General features: G+C 38.1%; 1 protein-coding gene across 5 annotated transcripts; it reads left to right on the top strand.

Annotated features, from left to right (window-relative positions):
* Positions 1–12,660: 12,660 nt before the first annotated feature.
* Positions 12,661–18,717, top strand: LOC149842432 (peptidyl-prolyl cis-trans isomerase Pin1-like). Of its 5 annotated transcripts, none has more exons than XM_089999159.1 (2): positions 12,661–12,943; positions 18,429–18,717. In XM_089999159.1, the coding sequence occupies exons 1-2, from the start codon at positions 12,715–12,717 to the stop codon at positions 18,551–18,553; spliced, it is 354 nt and encodes a 117-aa protein (XP_089855285.1). In that variant the 5' UTR covers positions 12,661–12,714; the 3' UTR covers positions 18,554–18,717. The 5 variants fall into 5 exon arrangements, with proteins under 5 accessions (XP_089855285.1, XP_089855286.1, XP_089855288.1 ...); XM_089999160.1 differs by having other exon boundaries at positions 12,669–12,990; positions 18,429–18,638; XM_089999162.1 differs by lacking the exon at positions 18,429–18,717 and adding an exon at positions 17,180–17,423 and having other exon boundaries at positions 12,669–12,943.
* The last annotated feature ends 428 nt before the right edge of the window (positions 18,718–19,145 follow it).

Below are 19,145 nucleotides of genomic sequence, written 5' to 3'. Positions count from 1 at the left end.
CCACCGTATGTCGTACGAACAGCTTCACAGTGTCAGTAGTTGAGCAAGTGGCAAGGGCAGGTACAAAGATAGCATACTTGAAAGGCCTCTCTACAACCATAAGAATTGAACTGCATCTTTGTGTCTTCGACAAACAGACAATGAAGTCTATGGTGATACACTTTTATAGATGGCTCGACACTGGTAATGGCTACAATAATCCTCTCAGTCTCGGGTTAATGGCTTTGTCTAGGTGGTTGATCAAGCAAGTCTGCATGTATATGTTAAGATTATACTAGATCACATAAAATCTGGATTCAGATCCACATAACAGAACACGTGTATTCAGCAAAAGGGGTGATGTGTAATATGCCACACACACACACACACACACACACACACACACATATATATATATATATATATAATACAAAGAGACATCACCCTAGTGTGTAGGCTAACTTTTTTGTTTCAAGCTTTCTCTCTTCTTCTTTCTCTTGTTTGTTTTTTATATAAGATATGGTTTCCAACAGACATCTTCACATGGTATCAGAGCCCAAAAGTGGTAAGTCTTGTTGATCGTTGGTTGCAAAGACCCCTTTCAAAAAAACTCTTTCATTCTTCTCTTTTGAAGATCTGAAATCTGTAATTCAGATCAAACTCCTTCTTCCCACTCTTTTTCATTATCAGATTTGAAAATCTGTTATACTTTCTTTTATTATCATATCAAATCTGAATCAAATCAAAAAATTAAATCTCCATAGATGGGATAAAAATGAAAGCCCTGTGACATGCTCCGGTATACCTTAACACCGAAACAATCTTTTAAGCACACACAAAAAATTTGAGCTAATCGCCGATCCTTATACATGCAGGTGCAGTCGCACAAGTACACACATAATCACATAGAGAAAATGAGGAGCCAAGAGAATAGAAGAAGACAAAAATGCAAGAACTTTTATTAGAAAAGTTAACGAGTACAAAGAGAGCCTCAAATTCACCTTGTACCTAGAGGTTCTTAGGCTAAAGGCCATTACAAGCACTTAAAGAAAGTAAAAGAGGTATTTATATCAAATAACAAAAGTGAAAAACTTGGTTATCTGAAACACGCTCCCCCGCCTAAGTTAGCATCGTGCTCGACGACAAACATGTGTGGTACTCCACAAGTTGATAGTGCTTCAACTAGGGATGGCAGTGGACCGGGGTGGGGGACAAGGTCTCCACCCCCGCCCTGTCTCAAAAAGCTAACCTCCATCTTTGTGGCGGGGGAGACTTTGGACCTTCACCCCCGCCCCGTCTCAAACTAATTATCCCCATCCTTGCCCTTGCCCCGTCCCCGCCCCGCCCCACCCCACCCCGCCCCCGGCGCTGCCCAGTGATTTTTTTGTTCAATTTTAGTGCATCCTGAACCATTAAGTTTTTGTACAATTTTAGTGCATCTTTAGAAAAAAACATTTATTTACAACATGAAGAAACTGAAATTTAATTAAATGGAAAATAAAATCAAAGACTGCATTTGTTGGACCTTGAAGATGGGACCAAAAAAAATGAATAGGAACTCAGTTTTTTAGGTTTCTTTAATAAACAGGCTCCAAGACAAGATTAAAGCCATTATAAATTCATCATCAGGCTTCTTTAACAAATCATGTAGAACTCCAACATAGACGTTACCATCCAATAGTATCATATTTTGTAAACTTGCACAGTTGCTTATAGTTTTCATACAGTAACCCAATACATTGTCTACATTTTTGAATGGTACAATAACAAAAGGAAAACTTACTTTCTGCATATCATCTTTTCCTTATTGTATTTCCTAGCCAAAGCCATCAAAGAAGGCTCTATAATCCCACTGCAAAGCCTCAGAACAAGATGCAGTGTTGATTCTGCAAGTACACAAGTCAACAAAGGCAACGAGGAAAACAAGGACAATAATAAATACTCTAGATACAAAACCAGCTCTGCTTACCTTTCTGAATATTGTAGTCAGCTAGGGTGCGACCATCTTCCAACTGCTTCGTAACAAAAATAAGATGCTACTGGTTTAGAGGAATGCTTGCCAAAAAAAATAGGACAATTTTTGATGAACCATGGATCAAAAATTCAATTGAAACTAGTGGCTACCATGGAAAACATAATACACGCACATTCTACAATCTTCCAAAATAGATGGCTAGCAAACTATTCATGGTGACAAAATCAGAGGCTTCAGAAACTAATCGATAAGTGATGCACATGGATTTCAAACAAACTATGCATCTCTAAAGGACAAAACTCATGATTTAAACAATTTTCAAAAGAGGGGTATAGATTTAAAAAAAACTACACGTCTTTAAAAGATAAAATAAAAAGTGGATATGGATTTCAAAGGAACGACACATTCCTAAAGGATAAAAGTGAAGATTCAACAAATGAAATAAGACCTGACCAAGTAACCATAAAAAACGAAGAATAAAAGAGAATAAAATGAGGCTGCGACAACCCTAAGTATTAGAATTGTTATGCAAAAGGATGATCCTGATCGACTGACGTCTACGGTGGATAGAGAGAGAGATGGTCCCAACCTATTCTCCAAGACGAGTACGATGGAGGTGTTTGGCACCGATGGTGGACGGAGAGAGGGTCGGCGATGATGGTCACCAACGGTGATGGAGAACCTTCATCGCCGTTGGTGGACGAATCTGGCGTCGACAATAATGGTCGCCGATGGTGGACAGAGAGAGAGGGCTGAGGGCCGAAGAACATGGTGTTGCACGATTTAAAGTTAGTATTAGGGTTAGTAAGTTAGTATATATTATTGTGGGTTTTTGGTAATTTTATTAGTTAGGTTTAGGTATTTTAGTAATATTATTAATGGGGATGGGGCGGGCGGGAGAAAGTGTAAGTCCATCCCCGCCTCCATCCTCGTTTCATGCCCTTCATCCCCGGTCCATACGGGGCGGGGCCCCGCTTTCCCCCGGTCCACTGCCATCCCTAGCTTCAACATGTTGGTTGCTTTCTCCTAAGTAACTTCACTCTCTGGTATACCTTTCCACTACACCAGGTACTTCTTTACTTTACCAAGGTAGTTATTGGAGTAGTTGAGGATGGCTTCTAGTTTTCTACCTGGAACACTGAAGGCATGCATTGTGAGATCATAGCACGTTGAGATATCCTTAATTGTGGATCTTTTTCATCTTTATGGAACGACTTTAGGTTTAATACATGAAAACGGGATAAAAGCGAAGGCCCTCGTGACATGCCCCGGTATACCCAACACTAAAATGGTCTTTCATGCGCACAACAAAAATCAAGCTATTTGTCGCTTGTTAAGCATCCAAGTGCAGTCGCACAAGCACATGCAGATACCATCACATAAAGAGAATGGGGAGGCAAGAGAATAGAGGAAGGCAATAATCCAAGAACTTCTATTAAAAAAGTTAATGAGTACAAAGGGAGCCCCGAATTCACCTTATACCTAGGGTTCTTAGGCCAAAGGCCATTACAAACATTTACAAAAAGCAAAAGAGGTATTTACATCAAATAACAAAAGTGACAAACTTGGTTATCTAGAACACGCTCTTCTGCCTAAGTTAGCATTGTCTTCAACGACAATCATGTATGGTACTCCACAAGTTGAATGTGCTTCCACATGTTGGTTGCTTTCTTCCAAGTAGTTTCACTCTCTAATAGACCTTTCTACTGCACCAGATACTTCTTCACTTCACCAAGTTAGTTGTTGGAGTGGTTGAGGATAACTTCTGGTTTTCTACATGTAATGTTGGTTGTTGAAAGCATGTATTGTGAGATCAGAGCACACTGAGATATACTTCATTGTGGATCTCCTTCATCTTCATGAAACGACTTTAGGTTGGATATGTGAAAGACTGGATGCACTTAAAATTTTACAGGTAAATCTAGCTTGTATGCCAAGTTCCCAATGCGCTTTATGATGGTGAAGGGGCATCATATTTGTGAAGGAGGCCTCGGTGGTGTTAGCAAAAAATGACAATGTGCTTGGGGAAGAGCTTCAACAACACTTTATCTTCAACGCAAAACTTTACAGGTTGACGTTTCTCATCCACTCATTTCTTTATGCATTTTGCCTTCTTATTCAAGTACACTTTAGCCATATCTGCCTGGTCTTCCCACTTTGTGACAAACTAGTATGCATATGGCACTTTCTGACGTCCTTAGAAAGCAAGAGAGTATGAAGTCTGTGGTTGTTGTCCCATTGCAACTTCAAACGGACAGTGGTTGAATGACTTAATCTTTTGGAGGTTGTAACAAAATTGAGCGACATCAAGAAAGTCAACAAAATCTCTCTGGATGGCACTAACAAAGTGCTAAAAATACTCCTCTAGCATGTCATTGATCTGCTTGATCTTCCCATGAGTCTAGGGATGAAAACTGGTGTTGAAATGAAAATTTGTCCACATCAATCTAAACACCTCATGATAAAAAATTTCAATGAAATAAACATATCGATCACTGACAATGCTCTCTGAAATTCTCCAAAACTTCACCATATGTTGTACGAACAGCTTCGCACTGTCAGCAGCTGAGCAAGTGGCAAGGGTAGGGACAAAGATAACATACGTCAAAATCCTCTCAACTATAAGAATTAAACTGCATCTTTGTGCCTTCAATAAACCGACAATGAAGTCCATGGTGATACACTTTCACAGACGGCTTGGCACTGGTAATGGCTACAATAATCTTCTCAGTCTCGGGTTAATGGCTTTGTCTAGGTGGTTGATCAAGTAAATCTGCATATACATGCTAAGATCATACTAGATGACATATAATCAGAATTCAGATCCACATAATAGAACACACGTGTATTCAACAAAATGGGTGATGTGTAATATGTCACACACATATATATAATACAAAGAGATGTCACCCTAGAGTGTGGGTTGACTTTTTTGTTTCAAGCTTTCTCGCTTTTTCTTCTTCCTCTTGTCTGTTTTTTATACAGAACAATTTCCAATAGACATCTTCACATGGTATCAAAGCTCAGAAGAGGTAAGTCTTGTTGATGGTTGGCTACAAAGACCCCTTTCAAAAAAAAAAATCTTCCATTCTTCTCTTTTGAAGATCTGAAATCCGTAATTCATATCAGAGTCCTTCTTCTAACTCTGCTTCATTATCAAATCTGAAAATCTGTTATACTTTCTTTTATTATCATGTCAAATCTGAATCAAATCGAAAAATTAAATCTCCACAAACGGGATAAAAGTGAAGGACTCGTGACATGCCCTGATATACCTCAACACCGAAATAGTCATTTAAGTGCACAACAAAAATTAAGCTAATCATCGATCGTTATACATGCAGGTGCAGGCGCACAAGCACACACACACACAATCACATAAAGAGAACGAAGAGGCAAGAGAATATAGGAAGACAAAAATGCAAGAACATCTGTTAGCAAAGTTTATGAGTACAAAAGGAGCCTCGAACTCACCTTGTACCCATGGGTTCTTAGGCCAAAGGCCCTTATAAGCACTTAAAGAAAGCAAAAGAGGTATTTATATCAAATCACAAAAGTGAAAAATTTGGTTATCTGGAACATGCCCCTCCACCTAAGCTGGCACTATCCTTGGTGACAATCATGAGTGGTACTCCACAAGTTGAGGGTGATTCAACATGTTGATTGCTTTCTCCCAAGTAGCTTCACTCTCTGGTAGACCTTTCCATTGCACCAGGTACTTATTCACTTTACCAAGATAGTTATTGGAGTAGTTGAGGATGACTTCTAGTTTTCTACCTGGAACGCTAAAGGCGTGCATTGTGAGATCATAGCACGTTGAGGTATGCTCAATTGTGGATCTTCTTCATCTTCATGGAATGGCTTCAAGTTTGATACATGAAAGACTAGATGCACTTAAAAATCTACAAGCAAGTCTATCTTGTACGCCAAGTTCCCAACATGCTTTATGATGGTGAAGGGGTCATCATATTTGTAAATGAGGCCCCGATGGTGTCACCGAAAAATTACAATGTGCTTGGGAAAGAGCTTCACCAGCACCTTATCTTCAACGTGAAACTTTACATGTTGACGCTTCTCATCCACCCATTTTTTCATATGTGTTGCCTCTTTATTCTGGTACACTTTAGCTATATTCGTTTGGTCCTACCAATTTTTGACAAAATAGTATGCATATGGCACTTTCCTACATCCTCGAGAAGCATGAGAGTGTGGAGCATGCAGTTGTTGAGGTTGTAGCAGAATTGAGTGACATTAAGCAAGTCCACCCAATCTCTTTGGTTGACACTAATAAAGTGCTGAAGATATTCCTCCAACATGTCATTGATCCGCTCGATCTGCCCATCAGTCTGGGGATGAAAACTAGTGTTGAAATACAAATTTCAATCTAAATACCGCATGACAAAAAATTTCAATGACAACCATCTCGATCACTAACAATGCTCTGATAATTCTCCAATACTTCACCATATGTCGCATGAATAGTTTGTAGTGTTAGTAGCTGAACAAGTACGAAGGTAGCATACTTCAAAAACTTGTTCACAACCATAAGAATTGAATTGCATTTTTGTGCCTCCGACAAACAGACAATGAAGTCCATGGTGATACATTTCCAGAGGCAACATGTTCTCTGGTTGATGGCTTTGTCGTGCTTGTTGATCAAGCAAGTTTATATGTATATGTTAAGATTATAGTTAATCACATAAGATCCAGATTCAAATCCACATAATAGAACACGTGCATTTAGCAAAAGGGGTAATGTTGTAATATGTTAGACACATATATAATACAAAGACACATCACCCTAGAGTGTGGGTCAACTTTTTGTTTCAAGTTTTCTCTCTTCTTCTTCTTCCTCTTGTTCCTGCTGATCGTTGGTTGCAAAGACCCCTTTAAAAAAAAAACTTTCATTCTTCTCCTTTAAAGATCTAAAATTCATAGTTTAGATCAGACTTCCTCTTCTCACTCTTCTTCATTATCAGATCTGAAAATTTGTTATACTTTCTTTTATTGTCACATTAGATCTGAATCAATTCGGAAAATTGAATCTCCACAAATAGGACAAAAGCAAAGGCCCGTGTGATATGCCTCGATATACCCCAACAACAAAATGGCTTTTCAGTCACACAACGAAAATCAGGTTAATTGTTGCTCATTAAACATATAGGGGTACAAGCACACACACACACAATCAGATAAAGAGAACGAGGAGGCAAGAGAATAGAGAAAGGCAAGAATGCAAGAACTTCTATTAGAAAAATTAACGAGTATAAAGGGAGCCCCGAATTCACCTTATACCCAGAGGTTCTTATGCCAATGGCCATTACAAGCACTTAAAGAAAGCAAAATAGGTATTTACATCAAATAACAAAAGTAAAAAACTTGGTTGGTTGAAACACGCTCCCCCACCTAAGTTTGCATCATCCTTGGCGATAATCATGTGTGGTACTCTACAAGTTGATGGTGATTCCACATGTTGGTTGCTTTCTCCCAAGTAGCTTCACTCTCTAATTGACCTTTCCACTACACCAGGTACTTCTTCACTTCACTAAGGTAGTTGTTGGAGTGGTTGAGGATGACTTATGGTTTTCTACCTGGAACACTGGTTGTTGAAAGCATGGATTATGAGATTAGAGGATGCAGAGATATGCTCAATTGTGAATCTTCTTCATCTTCATGGATTGACTTTAGGTTGGATACGTGAAAGATTAAATGCACTTGAAAATATACAGGCAAGTCTAGCTTGTACGCCAAGTTTCCAATATGCTTTGTGATGTTTAAGGGGTTATTATATTTGTGAATGAGGTCTCGGTGGTGTCACAAAAAAATGACAGTGTACTTGGAAAAGAGCTTCACCAACACCTTATCTCCAACGCGAAATTTTATAAGTTGACGCTTCTCATCCACTCATTTTTTCATGTATTTCGCCTCCTTATTCAGGTATACTTTAGCCATATATGCCTGGTCCTACTAGTTTTTCATAAACTGGTATGCATATGACACTTTCCTGCATCCTTGGGAAGCAAGAGAGTGTAGAGTCTACAGTTGTTATCTCATTAAAACTGTAAACAAATAGTGGCCGGATGACTTGCTCTTTTGAAGGTTGTAGCAGAATTGATCAACATCAAGCAAGTCTACCTAATCTCTTTGGTTTGCACTAACAAAGTGCTGAAGATACTCCTTCATCATGTCATTGATCCGCTCGATCTACCCATCAGTTCGGAAATGAAAATTGGTGTTGAAATACAAAATTGTCCCCATCAATAAGATTATATCATGACAAAAATTTTTAGTAAAATAACTATCTCGATCACTGACAATGCTCTCTGAAATTCTCCAATACTTAATCATATGCCGCACGGACAGGTTCGCAGTGTCAGCAGTTGAGCAAGTGTTAAGGGCAGGTACGAAGGTAGCATACTTCAAAAACCTCTCTGCAACCTTAAGAATTAAACTGCATTTTTATGCCTTCGGCAAATAGATGGTGATATACTTTCACAGATGGCTTAGCACTGGTAATGGCTATAATAATCCTCCCGGTTTTGGGTTGATGGCTTTGTCTTGCTAGCTGATCAAGCAAGTTCGTATGTATATATTAAAATTATACTAGATCATATAAGATCCAAATTCAGATCCACATAACAGAACACATGCATTCAGCAAAAGGGATAATGTTATAATATGTCACACACATATATTATAAAGAGACGTCACCCTAGAGCGTAGGTTGACTTTTCTGTTTCAAGCTTTCTTTCTTCTTCTTCCTCTTGTTTGTTTTTTATACAGGACATGGTTTCCTACAGATATCTTCACATGGTATTTAGAGCCCAGAAGATACAAGTCTTGTTGATTGTTGGCTGCAAAGACCCCTTTCAAAAAAAAAATCTTTCATTCTTCTCCTTTGAAGATCTGAAATTCATAATTTAGATCGGACTCCCCCTTCCCATTCTTCTTCATTATCAAATCTGAAAATTTGTTCTACTTTCTTTTATTATCACATTAGATCTGAATCAAATCAAGTTTGGTAAAAAAAAAACTTTCTCTCATCGCATTTGATCTGACGTCATATCTACGTCAAGTCAGATGTGATTTTCTTTTTTTTTTTCTAATTATTTCCTCATATCTGAACCAAATCAACTCTGCCCATATCTCTTTTTTTTCTTCTCTTAAATTGATCTGATCAACTATCCTTCATATGAGATCTTTTTTTTATCACGTTAGGGCATATTTGACATGATCTAAGTTATTTCTGAATCTGACGAGATCTAAACAAAAAAAAATCAGATCACATTAGATCTAATGTGAACCTCTCTCTTCCTTATAATATTGTTTCATATACATATATATATATGCATAATCATATGTATATGTATGTGCATATTTTTTAATACTTCAATTGAATCTGGGTATCTCTGATCTCTAAACTTTAATTCCTCGTTGTCTCAAAAGAAATGAGACAACCTAATCTTGATCAAGAACCCAGCGTGTCTATTTTCTACATTCTTTTTAAAACTTTTCATCTTCATCTTTATTCTTCTTTCATTTCTAAATTTATTGCTCTAATCTAATGGCTGTCATTAATGCATCATTTCTTAGTCATTTGGTTACTAGGAAACTCGATTTTTCAAATTTCATTACCTGGAAAAAATAAATTATTTTGTTTTTTTGCAGTCATGATTTAATGGGGTATTTTGATGGGTCGATTCTTATGCATTTGGAATTTGTTTCCCAAACAGTTATAGTGCAGGATGGGAGCTCAGAGAAAGTCTCAACTACTATGGTTCGAAATCCTGAGTTTGTTGCATGGTAGAAACAGGATAGTCTGTTGGAGTCTTTATTACAACTACTCTTTCTCGTCTAAAGTTATGAGGATGGAATTGACATAACTTATGTAAGTTTTTAGATGAGCTTGTCTTTCAACCAAAACTGGTAAAAGTATGATAAGATCTTGCATAAGTAATAGTTGCATGCAATACTAAAACAATAATTCATGAACATAATCATAATAATATTTGAATATCCATGGATTTCATCAAAAATTATGTAAAGATATGTAAAATATCTTACATGCATAATCATGGTCATATTTGAACATCCATCGATTTCATCAAAAGTTAGGAAAGGCCATATAAAATATCCAACATATTTTAGGTTCTCAGAAAAATAGATCCTCGTCACAAAGTTCATAAACGGTGAGGATGGATTTTAAAATTAGAAGCCAAAGTTTGGCTTTTGAGTGAAATTTTTTCATATAATTATCATTACCTTAAGAGTTTATACAATCTGGACCAAGTTGACACTTTTTATGTTCAACTTCCCAAGCCTATTTTACAAGTTTGAACAAGTTCTTTACCACTGAACTGAGTTATGAGCTGCTTGGCTTGTTTTCCCAACAAGACTCAAGATCCATGAAGTCAACATTCAAAAGGTCGAGATAGGGATGTCAATAGGTTGGATGTAATCCGGCGTCTAACCCGAATTTGATTAGTCAGATTCAGTAGCTAAATTTGGATCCAAATAATAATAAGATCTTAATTCCATATTGAGTTTTGCATCTGAGTCTATATCTGAACCCAATTATGTGTAAATATTAGATTTTAAGCTACTCAGATCAGGATATTTGGTTTTGACTGATCTCATTCGACTTTGAATCTGAATCCAAACCCGATTATATCATATTCTATTAGATTAAACTCGATGATGACTAAATCAGACCCGAATTTGACATGATTACATCCCAGGTCTTTATCAGTATAAAGAGAGGCAAGCACGTGATTACGGGGTGTAAGTGGGTCGAATATACCTGACCCAATGTCCAAAACTGAATATACCCAACCTGATATTGGTGGATCTGTGGGTTCAGGTCGAGTCCAAAATATCGACCCATAGTGGAGCAGGTCAGCTCTTGGGTACTATAAGTGAATACCCGAACCCGAACAGACTTGACTCGATTATGCACCCGAACCCAAATGCTTCTTTATATTATAAAATTTAATTGACCTTGATTATGTAGCTGAACCCACTTTCGACCCATACCCAGCCCAACTATATACATGAACCCACTTCAAACCGATTTTAAAAGTTTTTAAAAAATGTAGGTTTTAGGTTTATGAAGTTTTGTGGAGAGGGAAACTTCAGGATGAGTCATTTGAAAGTTTTTCCTCAAGTTGGTTTCCCAAAGATAACAAACTTCTTGCCTTCTATGCACCCTCTACTCTCCTAGTTGTAGTCTTTAAGGAGAAGAAACTAGTTGTATTGGACGTCTCTCTCTTCCTCTCTTAAAGTTCAGGTTTGGATGGTCGGTGTGTGTGTGCAAATAACTAGAATAATTAGTAAATATTATATTATAATTCAATTAAACAATTAAAGATATTGATAAACTTAGAATTAATATGTTTTACATTTTAATAATCAAACTTTAATTCATTTTGCAAATAGTTCTAATTGCCCTTTCATAGAAATTATTGGGTTGAAGTTACGGATGGCAGTGGACTCGGGGTTAAATGAGGATTCGTCTGAACCCGCTCCATTTGTGGTGGAGATGGAGGACATGAAACAAAGAATGAACGAGGGATGGAGGTGAAAATCAAAACCCGTGCGGGAATAGACTTACTCTTGCCCCCGCCCCACCCCGTCCTCAATCGCTGCTAATGAAATTACTAATATATATTTATTATATTAAAAAATGACATTTAAATCTTTTATATATATATATATATATTTCTAACATTAATTTCCTACTTTTTAACTCTAAAAACAGGTCCTCTTTCTCTCCTCTCTCCTTCTAACGATTTTAAAGAAAGACCATTTTAATCTTGCATTAGGGAAAAATGGGGATCCGTCCGAACTCATCCCATTTGAGGTAGGGACGAAGGACATGAAACGAGAAGTGGACTGAGAATAGAGGTGAAAATAAAAACCCGCCACAAGGATGGAGGACAAAGTTTTGAAACGAGGTGAGGGTGGAGAGCTTGTCCCCCGCACTCACCCCGGTAAACTGCCATCCCTAGTTGAAGTGAATCTCATACTAATAATCAAGAACTCATTGAATTTGATACAGTTTGAATATGATATATCATTAGTTTATTTTTTTTAACTTGAAATGTTTAGTTGGCATTAAAACATTTCTTATGTTTAAATTTTGACATTATTGAGAATAGTTAATAAGCTTTTAATTTGGTAGCATACAATTTTAATAAATAGTTGATTCTATTAATTTATATATTTTTCATTGTTGAGTAATTAAGTCTAAAAATCATATCAAGATTCGATATGAACCCAAACTTGTTAAGACCCGAACTCTTTAACCCATATGAGTCTACTTTTTTCATCCATACTTAGACTCTAACCTGACCTGAATCAAAATGGGTCTATTAAAGACTCAAACTGATTATACTTGACCCGATATATACCTGAACCCGTTAACCAATATGAGTCCATAGAAACTTTCTAGGTATACCCAAACCCCAATGAGTATGGGTCGGGTTTGGGTCTTACTTTAAGAACCCGATTCAGAATAGGGTCCGATAAGACCCGGACCGAACCCGACCCGGTTAAACCCGTACACGTGATAACGAGCGCCCACGAGCCAAGACGCTATTTCGTCCTCTCCGAAGTCTACGAGTACATTTTGGTAATTTCGTCTCTGGCTGCCAGTTCACGCCACCTCCTCCCCGGCCTATAAATAAAGGAGCTCGCCCCCATCCCCTCCCCTTCGCAGTCGAGAGAGAGAGTGTGTGTGAGTGTGTGGGAGAGAGGGAGAGATGTCTGAAAAGGTGAGGGCGTCTCATTTGCTGATAAAGCACCAGGGGTCGCGGAGGCCCGCCTCCTGGAAGGACCCCGAGGGGCGCAGGATCAAGAGCACCACCAGGGAGCAGGCCGTCGCTCAGCTGAAGACCCTCCGCGAGGAGATCATCAGCGGCCGCGCCAAGTTCGACGAGCTCGCCTCCCTCTACTCCGATTGCAGCTCCGCCAAGCGCGGCGGCGACTTAGGTCCTTTCCCTTCCCGTTCCCCTTTAGACCGCAACAAGAAGATGATTGTATATTTCCTTTCTTTCTCTTTTTCCTGGCTTCTCCTCTCTTTATCTTGAGGGTTTTATCTTCATTCTCTCTGTAGTTTTGGAATTTCGGTGTTCTTTTGTTCGTGGTTCCTAATATAAATTAGATTTCTTTAGATTTTTTATTTAATTCGTTTGTTTCATTAGTGCGTTTAGTTGATCTTTGTTGGTGTATTTCATTTTCTTTTGGGGGAAATGTATTTGTGTTATCTTATCGAAAACTTTACGTTATATGCTTCATGTGTCGTGAAGAAAGAACGAGTTGTGCGGATCAAGCCCCCAAGAACAAAAGGTTTTGAATTGAGGTTGATTGTATGCTGAACGTCACATGAACAGACAATAGATTAGGTCAGGGATTTACCAGTTTGTTTGTCAGTTGTGCGGTTCAAGCCCCCAAGAACAAAAGGCTTTTGAATTGAGGTTGATTATATGCTGAACGTCACATGAACACACAATAGATTGGGTCGGGGATTTACGAGTTTGTTTGTCAGTTGTTTACTGGTCGAGTCTTCGAAGAAGGCTTCCTCCTCAGGACTCTGAGAAGAAGGAGCAGGAGAAGAAGAAGAAGAGATGTAGGAGTCAGGTGGCCTTGTTAACGCATCAGAGGATCACGAGTCAGAGTGAAGGAAGGAAGAAGAAAATGAAACAAATTAAATACCTTTTTGACCCCTTCTGTTTTGTTGTATGGTTGAATTAACTGTTTTGAACATCAGTGCTTTATCTGCCGCCTCCTTTTTTTGTTTCCTCTCTTAAAGTAGTTTCAAACACGATTTTTGCAAATTGGAAAGTAACAAATGAAAAATGCATTTATTATGAGAACGAGTTAACTGCAAGACTTTTCTTCAAACAAAAAAAGAAGTTAACTGCAAGACATAATCAAGTAAACACAGTTTTATGATCCTCGGAAATCCTACCATTCTGTTCTTAAATTGTCCACTCTATTTGGATGTCCTACTGATTGGCTTATGTTTGGTTGTGGTAACAATTGAAACACACGTTTATGATGGTAACAAGTTAACTGTTCAACATAAGCAAGTCACACACAGTTTATGAGCCAATAGAGTGGCCAGTAAGCAATCCCGCCATTATGTTCTATCTAAATTGTCCACTCTATTTGGATGTCCTACTGATTAATGTATGTATGGTTGTGCTATTGTTGTTTAATCATTGAGTCGCCAACCACAATGAGCGTGTAAACAAAGATGGGCATGGGCATAGACATGATGTTCCTAACAACCTTCGGCTGATTTGGGTTCCCAATAGTTTATCTTCCTCCTCTATTCCCAGTATGTCAACTTTCTTGCTGTATGCATTAGTTAACCTCATTCTCTATAGTCTCAACATTCTTTTCTGCTTGATGTCTCTCCACCTTTCCTTTATAGTAGTTTCTCCCAGAGTTACCAGAAGCTTCTTAGATAGGTGGGAAGCTCGCTTCCTAGAAACTCGCTTCCAAAACTTGATGAGAACCTGGATTCCCCCGTGCTTCTCCTATGCTTTTCACATGCTTCATCTATTCTTCTTATATGTTCTCTTACTCAACTTTTCATGTTTTTTATGCATTTTCTCTCACTCTTCTCACTAACTTCCATGTGCTTTCTCTAAATTGGTAGTCATCATTTTTAGATTTTGCTAAAAAAATAATTCTTACACTAAAAAAATCATGAAATTTAATATTAGTCACTTTTATTTTAGTTTTTATTTGTGTTTCATTTTTATTCCCATTCAATTCTTATATTTCTTTTTTTTATTCCTCGCCTGTACATTTTAAAATACATTGCTTCTCGCTTCCTCTTCTCATATCGTATCCCGCTTCTACTTCCTAATCTGGCAACCTTGGTTTCTCCTTTTGACTCTATGCCTGCATGTGAAACTTTGTATGATATATTACTTTCTCGCAACTGTTCTTGTTTACATGCATAAATTGTTCGTTGTGTTCGCCAATGTTATTTTTCCAATGGTGTTTCTTTTTTTTAATTGTTTTTCAAAGATGCGACTGGATTTGGTACCTCAAGTTTTTGTGCAGGTTATATATGGGTAATTAGTACGATTTTGTTTGACAAGGAAAATTATATAAAACTAGTTTCTATCATCCACCTTTTGGAGAGTACATCCTTTGTTTTATTGAGAGTTGATTGGTACTCTAATTATGTAATTTGTAGGAGTCTTATGAAGCTGTTGATTGATATCTGTTGTCATCTTTCCTGCTTCTTATCTTCTTCTTCATCCTTTTTTTATGAAGAACTTCTTCATTCTATTTATTTATGAAAGTAAAGATTTTCTCCCATTTATTTGCTGCAGTTTCATGGTTGCCTGCATGCCTCGATTTTGTGTTATGGCGTTTGCTTCCACAAATACTTAATTCATTTGTGTGTTCATGTGATCAGATGGATGCTTAATTGACATCCATATTTCATGGGGTTTGTGGTCTGAGGTTGTTAATGCCCAGTTTTTTAATGTATTTGAAGATTATCATAATTTTTTAAGTCTTTAACCAATCTAGTATAGTTAAAGAAAACAATTGATTTTGTTGAATGTTTGAAATAAGAAGTAGGTAAGAATGAAGCAGCATCATTGGGATGGTAATACTTTTGTTTATATCCTATACAAATGCATTGGAGTCACTATACCTGGCCTTGTGCAAGGAAATGTCTTGGGTTCAAAACATCTCTGAGTCACTCGTAAGAGCTGTAGAAGCAGGTGGGATAGCCCTACTGCGTGGGTTTGGTATTCCAAGATTTTTGTAACCTTGCAGCTTGTGCCAGGTTTTCTATTCTGATCATATTCTAATATTTTCAGACGTATCCTGAAAAGCATGATATTTTGTCACCAATTTTATGTTTAATTTCGTGATATTGCTGTGTGGTTTTACATTTTCATTGTTTTACTGGCTTCATAATGTTATTCGATCTTATTTGGAAAATCAAATTAGATTTTTGTTGTATCTAATAATTAGTTGCCAGTACGTGTACAACCCGAGATCCTTTATGTGAATGTGCAAAAAAGGAAATGGATGTTCATGGTTTTGAAACATGGTTAGTTCTCGGTTATAAATATAAAGCTCCACATTGTCAACAAACTTGAATTCAACTGAATCTCACCCATCTTCTGATATATTTTTGCTGTGCATGATGCACAGTAGAATTTGAGTTGGGCTTGATCTAGTTTAGACCCATGTCCTTTGGCTCTAATCTAGGTTGTTTTAATTGGTTGGTTTTTAGGTCAGGCTCTGGATGGGTCTACTTAGAGTTGAATTGGCTGGATTTTGTGTGGATTGAATTTGAACAATTTTTTTGGCATTTCAGTGCATTTAGTTGAGTTGTACCTAGTTCAAAACTAGAACCATACTCGAGGGGGATTTTGGTTGGTTGCATTGCACATTGTTTAAGACGAGATAAGACCCTGAATTTAACTCTATGCATGCGAAAAGATTTTGGTTGGTTGTATTGAAGATTGTTTAAGATGAGATATGAACCTGATTCTAACTTTCACATGTGTGTGTATGCGTGAGAACTGTAGCTAAATGGCTGCTTCCTTCTGAATATCATGATGTGGCTGATGCTCCAACGTAGAGAGCCCTGTTTGTTGTCTTCCCTGGTCACCAGAAACGTGAGCCACATTACTTAATAATAGCAGAGTCTCTGCACCCAAGCGCAAGAATTATTTGCTTACTTTGTCAAATATTGGCTGATATTTTTTTCAGCAAAGGCTTACTTTACCTTAGAGATGAACTCAATTATTGTAGCTTACCTCCAGGTTCCATTTTGCTGGAAAGACAACCCTCGAACTCAACTTTAGGCTCAGATGTAACCTGATGTGGATTTCTTCTAGATTGTTCTATGTTGGTTTATTTGCAACGTTAAATGGAAAGTGAATCTGAACAAATTTTATGCTCATTTCCTATTAAATCTTGTGCGATATCTTATTGTGTCTTAAATCAAATATCGATATTGCATCTGCATATTCTTGGTGTGCTTTATTTAAGGCTTTATCTTAGTTTTAAATCTCTCATTTGCTACACGAGTGGGATGAATAAACAGGCGCATATGTTAAGGTGATACCTGTAACTTAGCCACATGTATGGACCATATGCACATCCTTGCCTGCTTCTGCCTTGTGATAACTTCCCCCTCAGGCCTGCTTCCTTATGGGAACATGGCATTTCATCATGCAGCTTGTAACATGTCTCATGCAAAAGACATCATCTCACTCGTGCGCTTCTACCTCTTGGTGCGATGCTTTTAATGGACTTTCCTGAGGAATAGGAATGAAACTATTTCTGCAAGGTCATGGTTGAAGATTGCTATTTGGCATCATAAATTGTTTGAAAAATTGATGTATTTTGTAAGAAAATAGCAGTTTGATCTCTAAATGTTGTTATTTCCTATAAAAGGCCTGATAACTGAAAACAGGTGCATTCATTAATCGCTTTGTTGGTATAAAAGTTCAGGTCCCGAGACGATTGGTGATTATTTCTTTGCTGCAATACAGCTTAGGGTTTTTTCATGCCGCCAGACTTTGTTGGTTACTGGGGTGTTAGGACACATTGTCTTTCTTTTAGGCATGGATCAAGGAATGTGGAGGTTGAACGTAAGCCTGTCAAGGGCTTTTGCCGTGCTGGGGAACTAGTTTGATGGACTGTGTTCCTCGTAGAGTCCTCATTCGCTCTCGAACAGTGGACTAATTGAGTGATTCAGTGTCCCTTAGGCTTGTCCATGATTCAAGTGCTGAATGAAGAAGCACTGGTAGGATGGTGAGGAGCTCCATTCGTAGGCTGATACAGGACGGCTTCCCCATTTGGGCTTGTTTAGATGTCTTGAGTTCACAATGAATTCAGCGTTTCGTTTCTACTTGGTTGTACTCATTTCTCCTTTTCTCAAAATATCATTTTTTTTCTTTAGACATGAGAGAGAGAGAGGATGTCCTGCAACGTGCGACCTTGTTTCTTCTAATTACTCACTATAGGGTGGACCATCCTCAGCAGTATCTTGAGTCCGCTTGTTTTATGCAGAATGGTATAACATACGGGAACTTTTTTTTCAAGCTTTTCTTGCAAGGGAAAAGAAATTTTCTAGGCCAACCTGAGTATACGACATTGTGATTCTGTTTTATATGTGTATATTGGTAGACTTAGTGGAATTAGAGTCCAAATTCCATAAAAAACGGGGAAAGAAAATCACGATGAAATCGTTTATCTGGTTATTATTTTCAAAATGTTTACTTGAGTGAACGAGAGTCGTGATTTATTATTAAATGGTAAGGAAGGTGCTTAGGTTTTTCTTGACTGTAATTTTGAGTCCGTTGTTTAACCTATTCTTTTCTCGATGGGCAGCTGTTTAGCCTATTCGGGAAATCACGTTTGTTTGCTATATTATATTATATTATATTATATTATATTGATGGCTATTTATGCATGTTTGCAGGTTCGTTTGGGAGGGGCCAGATGCAGAAGCCATTTGAGGAAGCTACATATGCACTCAAAGTTGGGGAGATAAGCGACACTTTGGACACTGACAGTGGCGTTCACATCATATTGAGGACCGGTTGATAGGATGCCTTACTCGAGTTCAGACGTTCTCTCCACGTGGAGTAGTGGACTTTGCTTAGCAGCAATATATTTCGTTTCTTTGTCATTCGACTGACTGGTGCTTATGTGTCTGCCTTGGAAAGCATCAAAACACGTTACTTTCATAAAAACGTATTGGAAGATTGTGATACTTTGGTCTTGTCCCATGGTCCAAGCTGGGCGAGGGCGACCTTCTCCCTCACGTTTTACACCGATGGGTCTTGAATGTATTTGAACGAGGTGGTCACTTCCTAGCCAAGATGGACAGCGTTTGCATCGCTGGACGCGTGTCCAAGGCACAAGAGTTGGGGGAGGGAGGAAGGTGGCAGACTCTTCCGTCCCGCCGAAAATAATGCTTGTCCCCAATTTTTTCTTTACCAAAGGGGATTCGCGTGGTTTTTTTTTTCAAAGTCTAGCTGGGGTTAGTCCGACCCCTACCAGTTATTATTCAACATACCACTGGGGTTTGAACCTGCAACGTCCCACCACAAGGAGACGTTCTCCTTGTGGTGGGACGTTGCAGGTTCAAACCCCAGTGGGTATGCCTAGCTTGCCTTTAAAAAAAAATCATATC

The sequence above is a fragment of the Nuphar pumila genome, chromosome 3 (genome assembly GCF_984573655.1).
Source record: "Nuphar pumila chromosome 3, dmNupPumi1.hap1.1, whole genome shotgun sequence".
Taxonomy (NCBI): domain Eukaryota; kingdom Viridiplantae; phylum Streptophyta; class Magnoliopsida; order Nymphaeales; family Nymphaeaceae; genus Nuphar; species Nuphar pumila.
Note: the sequence above shows the minus strand (reverse complement) of the source record. Positions and strands in the feature narration are given on the sequence as shown.